Source organism: Lathyrus oleraceus, chromosome 7 (assembly GCF_024323335.1).
Source record: "Lathyrus oleraceus cultivar Zhongwan6 chromosome 7, CAAS_Psat_ZW6_1.0, whole genome shotgun sequence".
NCBI classification, from domain to species: domain Eukaryota; kingdom Viridiplantae; phylum Streptophyta; class Magnoliopsida; order Fabales; family Fabaceae; genus Lathyrus; species Lathyrus oleraceus.
In genome coordinates, this window is record NC_066585.1 from 63,113,519 (window position 1) to 63,128,035 (window position 14,517).

The following is a 14,517-nucleotide window of genomic DNA, read 5'->3' on the forward strand; positions in this document are numbered from 1 at the left end:
GGTTTGCAAAGTCTGCAAACCACGGCCTAACTTGAACCTTAAACAATTTTTCATCAGGAAATTCTTCCCGGATTTCCTTTTCAGATGCGGTAACCTCGACATTCACTAAGCGGGATAAATGATCCGCTACCAAGTTTTCCGACCCCTTCTTGTCTTTGATTTCGACATCAAATTCTTGTAACAAGAGGATCCAACGGATGAGCCTTTGCTTCGAATCCGGCTTGGTTAGCAGATATTTAATCGCCGCGTGGTCGGTATACACAACGACTTTAGACCCTATAAGATAGGACCTAAACTTTTCTAGCGCATACACTATTGCGAGTAGTTCTTTTTCCGTTGTGGCATAATTTATTTGAGCCTCGTTAAGAACCTTACTCGCATAATGTATCGCATGAAAAGTTTTGTCTTTTCTTTGGCCAAGTACCGCTCCAACAGCATAGTCACTCGCGTCACACATTAGTTCAAAATTTTCATTCCAATCGGGAGCGACTATTATTGGAGCGGTAACCAATTTTTCTTTTAAAACCTCAAAAGCTTGCAAACAATCTTCGGTGAAGAGAAATACCTGGTCCTTGGAGAGCAAATTGCTCAAAGGCTTAGCCACCTTTGAGAAGTCCTTGATGAAGCGCCGGTAGAACCCCGCGTGCCCCAAAAAGCTACGGATGCCTTTCACATTCACCGGAGGGGGAAATTTTTCAATTACTTCAACCTTAGCTCTATCCACTTCAAGCCCCCTTTTAGAGACTTTGTGGCCTAGCACGATCCCCTCGGTCACCATGAAGTGACACTTTTCCCAATTTAGCACCAAATTGGTCTTCACACACCTTTCCAACACCGTCTTCAAATTTGCCAAGCATAGACTAAACGTCCCACCAAATACCGAGAAGTCATCCATGAAGACTTCCATTGTTTTCTCTATCAGATCGGCAAAAATGGCTTGGACACATCGTTGGAAGGTCGCCGGTGCATTGCACAGCCCAAAGGGCATTTTTCTGTATGCGAACACTCCAAACGGACACGTGAAAGCCGTCTTCTCATGATCAACCGGGTCAACCGCAATTTGGTTGTACCCGGAGTAGCCGTCCAAAAAACAATAGTATTGTTGGCCCGATAGTATTTCAAGCATTTGATCCATAAATGGGAGTGGGAAATGGTCCTTACGAGTCGCGGTATTCAACCGTCTATAATCTATACACATTCTCCACCCCGTGGCAACTTTAGTTGGGATCAATTCGTCTTTGTCATTTCGGATTACGGTCATTCCACCCTTCTTCGGAACCACGTGCACGGGACTAACCCACGGACTATCCGAGATCGGGTAAATCATTCCCGCATCCAATAGCTTCACCACTTCCTTTCTTACAACCTCTTTCATGGTAGGATTTAAGCGGCGTTGTGGTTGAGCTACCGGCTTGAAATCCTCCTCCATCAAAATCTTGTGCATACAATAGGATGGACTAATTCCTTTTAGATCGGAAAGAGTCCAACCCATAGCTTCTTGATTGGTTTTTAGCACAATGATTAGACGGGCTTCTTCTTCTTTTGTCAAGAGGTTGCTTATGATGACCGACTTTGCCTCGGTCTCATCTAGAAACACATATTTCAAAGTTGAAGGTAACTCTTTTAATTCAATTGGCGCTTTCTCGTCAATGACCTCCTTCTTCAAGTTTTCTTCCTCTACTTCCCACGGTTGTAGGTCTTCCAAACTATCAAGTTCCTTTAAGCATTCCTCAAGAGCTAGCTCCTCTTCAACAGTGAAAACCTCCAATGAGTCGTCAAGAGCTAACTCCATAGGAGATATCTCATGAATATGCTTTGAAACCTCTATAATAGCGTCTTCGATCACATCGATGCGAAAGCTATCATTTCTATCCTTGGAATGCTTCATCGCCTCGAATAGATCAAATGTGACTTCCTCATTTTGAACCCGCACCTTCATTAAACCGTCATCAACATCTATCATCATTCTTGCGGTCTTCATGAATGGTCGGCCCAATATGAGCGGAGCATCATCATCTTCCTCCATATCAATTACAATAAAATCCACCGGGAAAAAGAATTTGTCGACCTTCACCAACACATCTTGGGCTACGCCATGAGGATGGGTCGTCGACTTATCCGCCAATTGCAATGTCATTCGGATGGACTTAATCTCGATGTTGCCAAGCCTCTTGATAATTGACAAAGGTATAAGATTAATGCTCGACCCCAAGTCAATAAGTCCCTTCCCGACATACACGTCACCAATTTTAACCGGCAATGTAACTCTTCCCGGATCAACCTCTTTCTTAGGAAGCGTCCTTTGAATAATGGCACTACAGCTCGCATCAAGGACGATGGTCTCCGGTTCCGTATACCTCCGCTTTTTGGTTAGTATGTCCTTCATGAATTTGGCATACTTTGGCATTTGTTCCGAGGCTTCAGCAAACGGAATGTTGATTTGCAACTGTTTAAAAATATCCATGAACCGGGCGTAATGCCGTTCATTTTCCCTTTTGGAGGGAGCATGAGGGTAAGGGAGATTTTGGACCGGAGTAGCGCTCACTACCTCCTTTCCCTTTGCAATTCTAGCACTTTTCCATCTAGGCTTCTTCACTACCTCCCTTATTACCTCATCACTTTTATTTTCCTCAATCTCCACACCTTTTTCTTTTTCAACTTCATCATTATTTTTATTCTTTTCAACTACTTCCTCATCACTCCACACTCCTACTTCACCATCAACATTTTCCTCCACTATTTCCTCCTCAATCTCCTTCTCTTTCTCTCTTTGTTCACTCTCAACTCTTTTTTCATTCTCACTACCCAACTCCCTCCCACTTCTTGTCATAATCGCCTTACAATGCTCCTTAGGATTTGTTTGCGTATTAGCCGAAAAAGAAGGACCGGTTTGTTGTTCAGCGAGTTGCTTGGCAAGTTGCCCAACTTGAGTTTCAAGATTTTTTATGGCCGCGTCATTACTCTTTTGGTTGGCCATTGACATTTGCATGAATTGCGTCAATGTCTCTTCCAATTTAGAATTGACGACCGGCGGTTGTTGAGGTTGATACGGATTTTGGGGAGGGTTTTGACGGCTAGAAGAACCACCTCCATAACCTTGGTTATGATAATAGTTGCTTCTAGGTTGGAACCCTTGGTTCCCTTGGAATTGTTGTTGTTGTTGTTGTTGTTGTGGTTGATAAGGTTGTTGTTGTCTCGGTTGATAGTCCCGTTGATTGGCCATGTAGTTTACTTCGTCAAAACCGGGAGGTGGACAAAATCCGGTGTCATGTTCACCTTTACAAAGTTCACAACAAGCTATTTGTTTAGCTTTTGACGGTTCTCTTAACTCTTTGATTTGTTGCGTTAAGAGTTCCACTTGTTGTGAGATGAGCTTGTTTTGGGCAAGGATGGCATCATTCGTCCCTAACTCAAGCACTCCCGCCTTCTTCAAAGAATTTCCACGACTTTGACTCTGAAGATCATTTAGAGCCATGCGATTGATAATGTTGGTGGCTTCTTCGGCACTTTTTGACATCAACGAGCCACCCGAGGTGGCATCCAACAACGTCTTGCAGTTTGGTTGAAGTCCATTTCTGAAGATATGGATTTGAGTTAATTCATCAAATCCATGCCCTTTACATTTCCTAAGCATGGACTTGAATCTCTCCCACGCTTCATTCAAAGATTCACTGGTTCCTTGAGAAAACACCGAGATGGTCGTCTTTGATTCCATGAATCGGTTATGGGAGAAAAATCTTTCAATAAATTTCTCTTCTAACACGTTCCAGTCTGTCATTACGGCTGGTGTTTGATCGAGATACCAATCCTTTGCTTTACCGAGCAAAGCGTGGGGAAATAATCGTCTGAACAACGGAAGCTCCTGAGCCTGATCCACTCCGGCAGCCAATGCTATCTCATAAAATTTTGTGAGAAAAGCAAATGGGTCTTCATGGTCCATTCCGGTGAATGGACTCCCATATAATAAATTCAGAGTTCCCGTCTTCATCTCAGCTTGCCTTCCTGTGTGGTTGGCAAACTAAGCGGTGTTCCTTGGACTATTGATACATGGAGTAGAAATAGGTGGTGGTGGTTGTGGCTTCATGTTTGGTATGAATGGGTGTGGATTTGTGGTCGAAGAACTTTCTCCTTGCTCTTGGCGTTGTCTAGCCTGTTGCCTCCTACGTCTCGTTTTGCTATTGAGCCTCCTTGCGGTTCTCTCGATCTCAGGATCAAAAAGAAGTTCGTCCACAGGGATTTGCCCTCGCATAAAACATAAGCTGCACACTAAACCAAACAAATTACAAGCACAAGTCAAAAATTCACAAGCTAAAACTTAAACAACCATTGCGATGCTCGCAATATCAATTTACAATCCCCGGCAACGGCGCCATTTTGTTGAAATGTATATTTCGTGTCGGGTTTTTGTTATCGTATCCACAGAGATTGTAAGATATCACTGTCGTTCGATGGTTGTTTTAATCTTAACTTAATGTGACAATAGGGTTTTGGTTTTAATCAAGTTATCTTGCATACAAAGTAATAAATTGCGGTAAAGTTATGTTTTGATTAAATGAGAAATATTGTTAAAGTTAGGTTTCAATGATCACTTTGCATGTATTTGCTCGGTCAACAATCTTATAAACTCCTTTAGATGATAAATCATTTCACAAAGTCCTCTCAAAATGTTTCTCTCGAACACATATTGTGAGTTTTGCCATTTTGATCCATTGTTTCTCTCGAACACAATCTATCAAAATGACAACTTTTTGGTTCAACCTTATGGTGAACAAAATCATTCGTTACTATCTCTAGCTAACGAACAAGTTTGGATGAAAACCTAGGTCAAGAATCGGTAAACATCTCTCGATCATAAACCAACACAAAGAGTTTTAAATAGAAACAAAGTTTTCATCATATATTTACCGTTAAAGAGTTTACATATGAGGATCCTTACATTTACACACAAAGCTAGAAATCACCTACATCTAACCTTGACAAATGGATGACTTAGCTACTCATTTTCATGGTAGCTTGGTCGGCAAGTAAGGAAAGAAGGTTGATCAACATCCAAGTCGGATAATCGAAGTTGGATGGGAATCCACCTTCTTTTTGTGGAAGATGGTTGCTAGATGAAGAGAAATGGAAATTAGGGCATAAAAGCTCCCAAAACAATGCTGCCAAAAATATCTAGAAGAAAGTACACAAGTGGAAAAAGTGGGTAAAAATGAGGTATGGTGCTCAAAAGTGGCACCTGCTACTTATAGACCACTGCTGGGCTGTCATGTTCGCTAGGCGAGCAGAATGGCTCGCCTAGCGAGGGTCTAAAATGGGCACATAAGGCCCCTGCGCCCAGAGAAAACAGGGTCTTGGTGAACTGTCATGTTCGCCTAGCGAACATACCTTCGCCTAGCGAAGGACACGCTTCAACCTTGCCCCAGCGAGGTTGAGAGGTTTTGCTACTGTAATGCTCGCTGGGGACTCGCTAGAGCTTCGCCTAGCGAGTGAGTGCTGGCTGCGTTTTTCACCAAAACAGAATGAACTCGCTACCACATTCGCCTTGAGCTCGCCTAGCGAATTAATTTGCTAATTTACTGGAGCTTTTCGCCAGGAACTCGCCTAGCGAACCAAAGCTTCGCCACAGCCTCGCCTAGCGAGCAGGCAGATGAAATGCTTGTATTCTTTGGTTCCTTTGCCAATTCTCTTGTGTCTTCATTTTCAATTAGTTCATGTCTTTCCTGCACAATAACACACAAATCAAAGGCACCAAGCTTGTTTATCAATGTAATGCATTCCATGTAAAACAAATGTGGTTTTGACAATTTTAGCAAGGAAAAAGAGTGAAAGATGCCCACATATGATAGCTCAAATAAGCACTTTTGGGCATCTAACAACAACCTAACTTTAAAATGATACCAGTTACAACTAGATTTGACAGATGCTGGTGACAACCATACTATAAAAGGATACCAGTTACAACTGGATTTGACAGATGTTGGTGACAACCTAAATTTAAAAGGATACCAGTTACAATTGGATTTGACAGATGCTGGTGACAACCAGACTTTAAAGGATACCAGTTACAACTGGATTTAACAGATGCTGGTGACAACCAGACTTTAAAAGGATACCAGTTACAACTGGATTTGACAGATGCTGGTGACAATCAGACTTTAAAAGGATACCAGTTACAACTGGATTTGACAGATGCTGGTGACAACCAGACCTTAAAAGGATGCTAGTTACAACTTGATTTGACAGATGCTGGTGACAACCAGACCTTAAAAGGATATCAGTTACAACTGGATTTGAAAGATGCTAGTGACAACCAGACTTTAAAAGGATATCAGTTACAACTAGATTTGACAGATGCTGGTGACAACCAGATTTTAAAATGATACCAGTTACAACTGGATTTTAAAATTTGAACGCCAGTTATAACTGGACTCAACAGGTAATGCCAAATAACAATTGGACTTGCAAACAAATGTTGGTTACAACCATACTTACAGGTACCAATTACCATTGGATTTTGAAACCAAGATGCTAGTTACAACCAGACTTGAGAGGTAATGCCAATAAAAATTGGACTCGTAAACAATACTGGTTACAACCAGACCTTTTTTTAAAAAGATACCAGTTACAACTGGACTTGACAGGTAATGCCAATAACAGTTGGACTTATTAACAAATACTGGTTACAACCAGATTTTAATGTTATTATTTTATATTTTTTATTCCACTTTTATCTAATTTGATTTTTAATAATAAATGATAAAGTTTTATTCAAATATGATGGGTTTTATTGTTATTTGGTTATGTATTAATGAAACACAAAGTTTTATTCAAATATGATGAGATCTTCATAGTCTTCAGCTAAGTAACAAAACTTCAGAAAATCTTCAACTAGAACCTTGACAGCATATGGCTTGACATCTTCAGAGTCTTCATCTAAGTAACAAAACTTCAGAAGCTTGTCATTCTTCAGAAGTTTGATGATCAGAGTCACGTCCAAAAACATAAGCGAAGAGAACATTGTAGCAACAACACAACGTCTTTCCAAAACTTATTAAGAGTGAATCAACACAGAAGCAGAAAGAATATGGTAGCAACAACATAGCGTTTTTCAGAACTTCTCATGAGTGAATCACATAATAGGAATTCAGAATAAATGTTCAGAAATTGATGACGTTGAACATCATAAACTTAGAATCAGAACTGGATATTAAAGTTACACAATACTAAATCATTCGAATATCAAAATTGTTTTCACACAAATACTAAATTATTATCATCAAAACTCAAAGATATAAATAAAAAACCAACTCTTGTTCTAACATGAACTTGTTTATTTGTGATGAATATGTGATCCAGATGCTTGTAATAGGATGCTAAGAGTGGGGGATATAGTTTTAAACAAGTTTCCATTTATAGCTACAACATAGTTATATAAATGGATGAATATTTAATTATATTTGAAGTTATTAATTGATTTTAATGTGTATGAAGAATACTCAATTCTAAATTCCTAAAAGTATTTTATATATTAAATTTGTTCTCTCACTTTTGAAGTGGGTAAAGAGGAAGAAATTAGTTTAATGTAATTTTCTTCATGATTGAGACACCAGATCCAGCTAGCTCTTACAAGAAACAGATAGGACTATAAATGGATTCTTGTTTTTGGTTGGGATTTTGGGGGTTAATTTAATTTCAATAATTTATCATTTTCTTTCGTTGATTAATTTTATTATTATGTGATTGTTTTTGTGGCAATTATTATGAATTTCAAGTAGTAATTGTAATGATAGAAAAAAAGACTAGGGGTTTGAAGAAGGCACTGTGAAGTGTCATTTTCCTGTTTACATACATATATGTTTCTGGACATGTATTTTCACCTTTTGTTTTAAATACTAATTAAGTATTGATACTAAGTTTTACCAAATTCTACAAACATGCCATTCTGATAATTTTAGTACTCTTTTTGACAATAATCGCTTTAATGGTTGTTATATATTTTGTTGATATAAGCACGAAGAAGCTTTAGAAGAAAAATAGGAAGGTATAGTTGAAACAAGTTTCCATTTAAGTGATAATTTCTGATAACATGGTGATATTACATATTTTTTGGATGCAGCTTTTAGACTAGAAGGATCATGATCATATTATTGGCCCATACAAGAGAGTTCAACAGTGGATTGAGAGCACAAAAAATGCAACGAAGCCACATTTTAATGAAGTTCATAATGTTCTCTATAATTCTTTAATATATATTGTAGCAGACATCAAAAAGCTTTATACTTTACTTGTTAAACTAAGTACTTGTTTTCTCTTACTAACCATACACTCCCACCAAAATAAAGACATAAATAGAAATTAGATAATGAAATTATATATTAAAAAGAATGAATATTTTATATATTTGAATTTTCATTACAATTTTTTTATAATCTATTTACTAAGCTGCAATTTCTAATCCAAACAACACTCCGGCATGTTTGGCAGCTTCGTCATCCTTAAAATAAGTCTTTATCATTTTGTCGAATACATGCCACGTCAACAAACTATCCGATGCAGCTTGATGAGCATTTCCAACTGCCCGACACACATCAAGCGTAGTAGCTACCCGCTCGAGACCACCATAAAGAGAGTTGCAGGACTTCATCATATATTTCATGTCATAAACACTTTTTCCAAACAATACTTCAACCATTTTCAAAAAATCCTCTAACAGGTTTGGTAAATTCATTCCGGTCAGGATCTTCACCAAATATCCAAAATCATAAGCGCTACTAAACGTGACCCAAGTAACAAAATCGTTATAAACAAGTATCGACGAGAACATTAGTTCAGCGAAAAGCTTTGAATCCACACCGTGAAATAAATTGCGCTCAAAATTAATCCCTTGACGGCGGAGCATATCAATGGAATCTTGATTACAGAGATCATGATTGACGTCAAAATCACAGAAGTTAAACTCCCAGATGTAACTGTTATTGGTTCCAAAGTCAGGAAGGTTTCCCTCAGAATCCGAAAGTGTGAGTCCAACTTGAATGAGTTTAAGATCATCGACATTGGCTTTCAAATAACGGTAGTGATCAGAGGGTAGAAGATGACGATAGTCAATTTTTGGGGAATGAATTACGCTTGGGGAATGAATTACGCCGGGAAATTCAGTATCCATTGAAATGATTAGATGATGTTCAGAGATAGCTTGAAGGATGAGATTGAATTCATACTCTAAATTGTACGCCCAAACTTCACGGATAATGACTTCCTTCAACATGCTCATGTTGAATTTCTTGAAGAATTGATTTTGAAGTTGAATTGAAAGAGAGAAAAAACAACTACAGGTGAATACTAGGATTGTGTGATGCTATGAGATGAGAGTAGTGATAACACGAAATTATATCACATTTTAAGACTTAATTCTATTAGATTATATTATCATTTACTTTAGTTTATCTCATTTTATCAGATATTATGCAGTATTTCCTTGCTATTTATGTCAGGTATCCATTTTGAAGCAAAAGTGAAAAAGGGAAGAAAAGGAGGTGTAAAAAGCAATAAAAAGGAAACAAATAACCAAGACCAAGCCCAGCCCAAAGAAAGCGCACGTTGCCCCTGTGACGGGCGTCACAAGGGTTGTGACGAGCGTCACGCGAAGTAGCCTTGTGACGGACGTCACACATGGTGTGACGAGCGTCACACCAGTCCACTAGCTTTTTGGCGCAAGTTACGCTCTCAGAAGAATGGAAGTAACGTTGAGGACTTCGTGTCCTATTCCCAAGCCATGTATTTAGCTATGCTGAAGACTCGTGGAAAAGGAAAAGGCAGTTAGTAGCACTACTATAAATAGCTACCTTAAAACCTAAAAGAACTCTCCTCTCTCTGCCGTCTACACACACCGAAGCTCTGCCAAATTTTCTTTTCACGCCTTTTGCTTATTTTTCTTTTCTTTTCCAGCATTGTTTATTTTATTTATTTCTTTTGCAAGCTTTACATTCTTTTTCCCTTGCAAATTTACCTTTCCAATTTTAACTTTTAGATATTTTTTTCGCATAATAGTTTCTACACCGGAAACTATTGTGCAACTTTATACTGGATTTAACCTTACGTTATATTCCAGTTTTATTTCCTTGATTTAATTTACTGTTTAATTGAAGAATCCAAGAACAAATCCTACCGGCTTGTGGTGGAGTGTTCAAGACCATTGTATTACGCATTCAGGTTCTTTAATCGTTATTTAATATTTTGTTTTATTATTTATCTATATTGTCTGCCTGGAATGAGTCTGTTTATGCATGATATAAGTTCTTATTTATTTAGCATGTCTGGCTAATTTGCCTAGGTATCGGTATGTAAAGTAAGCAGAATAAGGGATCAAGACTGAGTCGGTCTACCTAAACTTAAAATCAAAATCAATCTTTTTACGATCTCAACTTACAGGTTTAATAACTAGATTTTTTACAAAAGTAAAAGACATAAAGAAGTTAAAATCAATAGAGCGAGAGTTTGAGATTTTAACTGGACAGTGTAAGTTAGGCATTAATTCTAGATCAGGGCGAGAGCAAGTTTTAGAGTTAATTAAATTCTGACCTTTTCCAAAAAGTATTTTTAAAGATTGAATGTGAGGACGAGAGTTAAGCATTTGGATTTAATTATATAACCTAAGTCAACAGAGCGAGAGTTTGAGATAAGGGTGTTTAAAACGGTCAGTATTTTCTTAAAAAGAGTTTCTGCAACTTTATTGTTTTCAAAATATGGTTTTTGACTTAATTATAAGTGACAGCAACATTAATATAAAATCATGGTTTATTCAACAGAGCGAGAGTTTGAGATAGAACCTTTAACCAATAAAGTTAACCGAAACGATTCATTTTACAACTAAGAAACCGACAAAGACTTGATTCCCTAGTTTTGACGAACTACATACCGATATCCGTTTTATTGATATTTAATCTAGATATTAGTTTAGCTCTTAGTTTTTCCCAAACAATCAAACATTTTCACCTTAGATTTACGTAGTAACCTTAGATAACGGTATATCGATTCATAAGTCCCTGTGGGATCGATATCTTTTAAAACTACGCGATAGAACTGTGCACTTGCAGTTTGTATCCCATTCTCGACTCACCCAGTCGAGCGATCAAGTTTTTGGCGCCGTTGCCGGGGACTTTTATTCAATCGATATCGTAACTCTTCCGTTACGCTGTAGAGACTAAGGTTTCTTTTTCTTCTATTTTCTTTCTTTCGTTGATTTGTATGCCACGCACTCGCTCTCAAGGCGAACCGCTCTATTTACGAATCAACGATATCGAACTATATCTCCGAGTCTTACGACGAATTCGGGAATATCGTGCTGAAAACAATCTCCCTCCTATAGACCTTCCTGATCTCAAAGATTTTCCTTCTTTAACCGAGATGGCAGAACCAGCTCGTGCTCTTAGAGATTACGCCGCTCCATCGCAAGATGAACCGCATTCAAGTATTGCTCCGCCCGCAATCGAAGCAAACAACTTTGAACTTAAACCTTCGTTGTTGCAGGCTGTGCAACAGAACCAATTCTCTGGAAATCTTACCGAAGATCCAAACCTTCATTTATCCGTATTTGTCCAATACGCTGATACTGTTAAAGCTAATGGTGTCACTTCAGAGGCAATTCGACTTCGTCTTTTTCCTTTCTCATTAAGAGATAGCGCTAGAAGATGGCTTCAATCTCTTCCTTCCAACTCAGTCACCACATGGAACGAGTTGAAGAAAGTTTTTCTTGCCCGATATTTTCCGCCAAGCAAAACAGCTATGTTAAGAGCCCAGATAAACGGATTTAAACAGAAAGACAACGAGTCTCTTTTCGAAGCATGGGAAAGATACAAAGACATGATGAGACTTTGCCCACACCATGGTTTGGAAGACTGGTTAGTAATTCACACATTTTATAATGGTCTCTTATACAACACAAGGTTAACAATAGACGCCGCTGCAGGTGGTGCACTAATGAATAAACCTTATGCTGATGCTTACCAGCTTATCGAGAGCATGGCCCAAAACCACTATCAGTGGGGAACCGAACGAACGAATGTGGAAAAACCTCAACCGAAAACCGGCATGTACGAGATAAGTAACCTTGATCACGTTAATGCAAAAGTGGATGCTTTGGTCCAGAAGATTGAAAGTTTAAACGTATCGCCTCCAGCAGCCGTGGTTGCTATAACTCAGAATTGCGAGGTCTGTGGAATCCAAGGCCACACTCCTGCGGAATGTCAACTCTTGACTGGAATCCAAGCAGAGCAAGTAAACTATGCTCAAGGAAGCCCCTATTCGAATACCTATAACCCAAATTGGAAGAACCATCCAAACTTCTCATATAAGAGTAATAATGCTTTATACGCACCTGGACAGTCTCCAAATCAAGCCCCATCTATACCTCCGGGATATCAGAAACCGAATCCTAACAATAATACCCCTAGAAAATCCAACTTGGAAATCATGATGGAAAACTTTATAGCTTCCCAACAACAAACCAATAAAGATTTCTTAAACCAGAACATACACACTGGCGAACAACTTAAACAACTAGCAAGCAAAGTAGATGCCCTGGCTACCCATAACAAAATGCTGGAAACGCAAATATCTCAAGTAGCTCAACAACAAGCACCTACTGCTGCACCAACTGGTACATTCCCTGGACAGCCCCAACCCAATCCGAGAAGCCAAGCTCATGCAATTATATTGAGAAGTGGAACGGAAGTGGAAGGACCGTCTGACCCAAGGATAGAAAACCAAAACTCTAAGAAATCTACTGAGGAAAGTGAACCTAAGGAAAAGGAAGAGAGTAATAAGGAAACCCTAGAAAAGAAGGAACCTTATGTACCTCCACCACCTTACAAACCACCTATACCTTACCCTCAAAGGCTTGTTAAAACCAAAGATGTAGGCCAATTTAGAAAATTTGTTGATCTCCTTAAACAATTAAACGTTACAATTCCGTTTACCGAAGCTATTACGAAGATGCCCTCGTATGCTAAATTATTAAAAGAAATTCTTTCTAATAAGAGGAAACTTGAGGATAGCGAAACCGTTACACTCCCTGCCGAATGTAGCGCTATAATCCAAAACATGCCCCCTAAACTCAAGGATCCGGGTAGCTTCTCTATACCCTGTCACATAGGAAAATTTGTCATCGACAAAGCCTTATGCGATTTAGGAGCCGGAATTAGCGTTATGCCTTTATCCATATGTAAGAAACTGGAAATGGGAGAATTAAGACCGACCAAAATGTCTGTGCAATTAGCAGATCGTTCCATCAAATATCCTGTAGGAATCCTTGAAAACGTTCCCGTACGCATAGGTCAGTTTTACATTCCCACTGACTTCACAATTATGGACATTAGAGAAGATGATACGACACCTATTATACTAGGAAGACCATTCTTGGCAACTGCCGGTGCAATCATAGACGTAAAACGAGGACGACTCACCTTCGAAGTAGGTGAAGAGAAAATTGAATTCATTCTTTCCCAATTCTTGAAAGCACCTGCAATAGAAGATACATGTTATTTCATGGATATCATCGATGAATGCATAAAAGAAGCAGAGTCAGGAGAAGACAAATCATCAGACTATCTTTTAGAGGACAAATCTAAACAATGCTTAGCAATAACACCGGATCCTACGCAGTGTCTTAACAAACCAACCCCTGATTTGAAAACACTTCCCAAAAATCTGAGATATGAATTCCTAGACTTAGAACTTGAACGACCTGTGATAGGTAATGCAGATCTAGGAAGACTCGAAACAGAAAAACTCCTACATATCTTAAGAAAATATCCAACCGCACTAGGATACCACATCACCGATCTCAAAGGAATAAGCCCTTCTATTTGTATGCACCGCATCATGTTAGAAGAAGACTGTAAAACCTCTAGGGAACACCAGAGAAGACTGAATCCGATCCTAAGTGAGGTAGTAAAGAAAGAAATAACCAAGTTATTAGAAGCAGGTATTATATATCCTATATCTGATAGCAAATGGGTTAGTCCTGTACACGTTGTACCAAAGAAAGGAGGCATAACCGTTATTGAAAACGAAAAAGGAGAAACTATAACTAAACGAATCGAATCGGGATGGAGAATGTGCATTGATTATAGGAAACTAAACAAAGCAACCCGAAAAGATCATTTCCCTTTACCATTCATTGACCAGATGTTAGAACGATTAGCTAAACATTCACATTTCTGTTATTTAGACGGTTATTCAGGCTTCTTTCAAATACCAATTCACCCTGATGACCAAGAAAAGACAACATTCACATGCCCTTTTGGTACCTTCGCTTATAGACGAATGCCGTTTGGTCTGTGTAATGCCCCTGCTACTTTTCAAAGATGCATGATGGCAATATTCGCCGACTTTCTCGAAAACATCATGGAAGTATTTATGGATGACTTTTCTGTATACGGACAAAGTTTCGAAGAATGCCTTGAAAACCTGGAAAGAGTTCTGGAACGATGTGTAAAAGTAAACTTAGTACTTAATTGGGAA

At 38.8% G+C, this 14,517-nt stretch overlaps 1 protein-coding gene and 1 pseudogene across 1 annotated transcript; both read right to left on the minus strand.

Moving 5' to 3' along the window:
- Nucleotides 1–8,434: 8,434 nt before the first annotated feature.
- Nucleotides 8,435–9,268, minus strand: LOC127105589 (probable CCR4-associated factor 1 homolog 9). The gene has a single exon (XM_051042783.1). It carries the CDS (start codon nt 9,266–9,268, stop codon nt 8,435–8,437), a length of 834 nt encoding a protein of 277 aa, XP_050898740.1.
- A 2,517-nt stretch (nt 9,269–11,785) lies between these two features.
- On the minus strand, nt 11,786–11,885 carry LOC127109064 (uncharacterized; annotated as a pseudogene).
- Between the last annotated feature and the right edge of the window lie 2,632 nt (nt 11,886–14,517).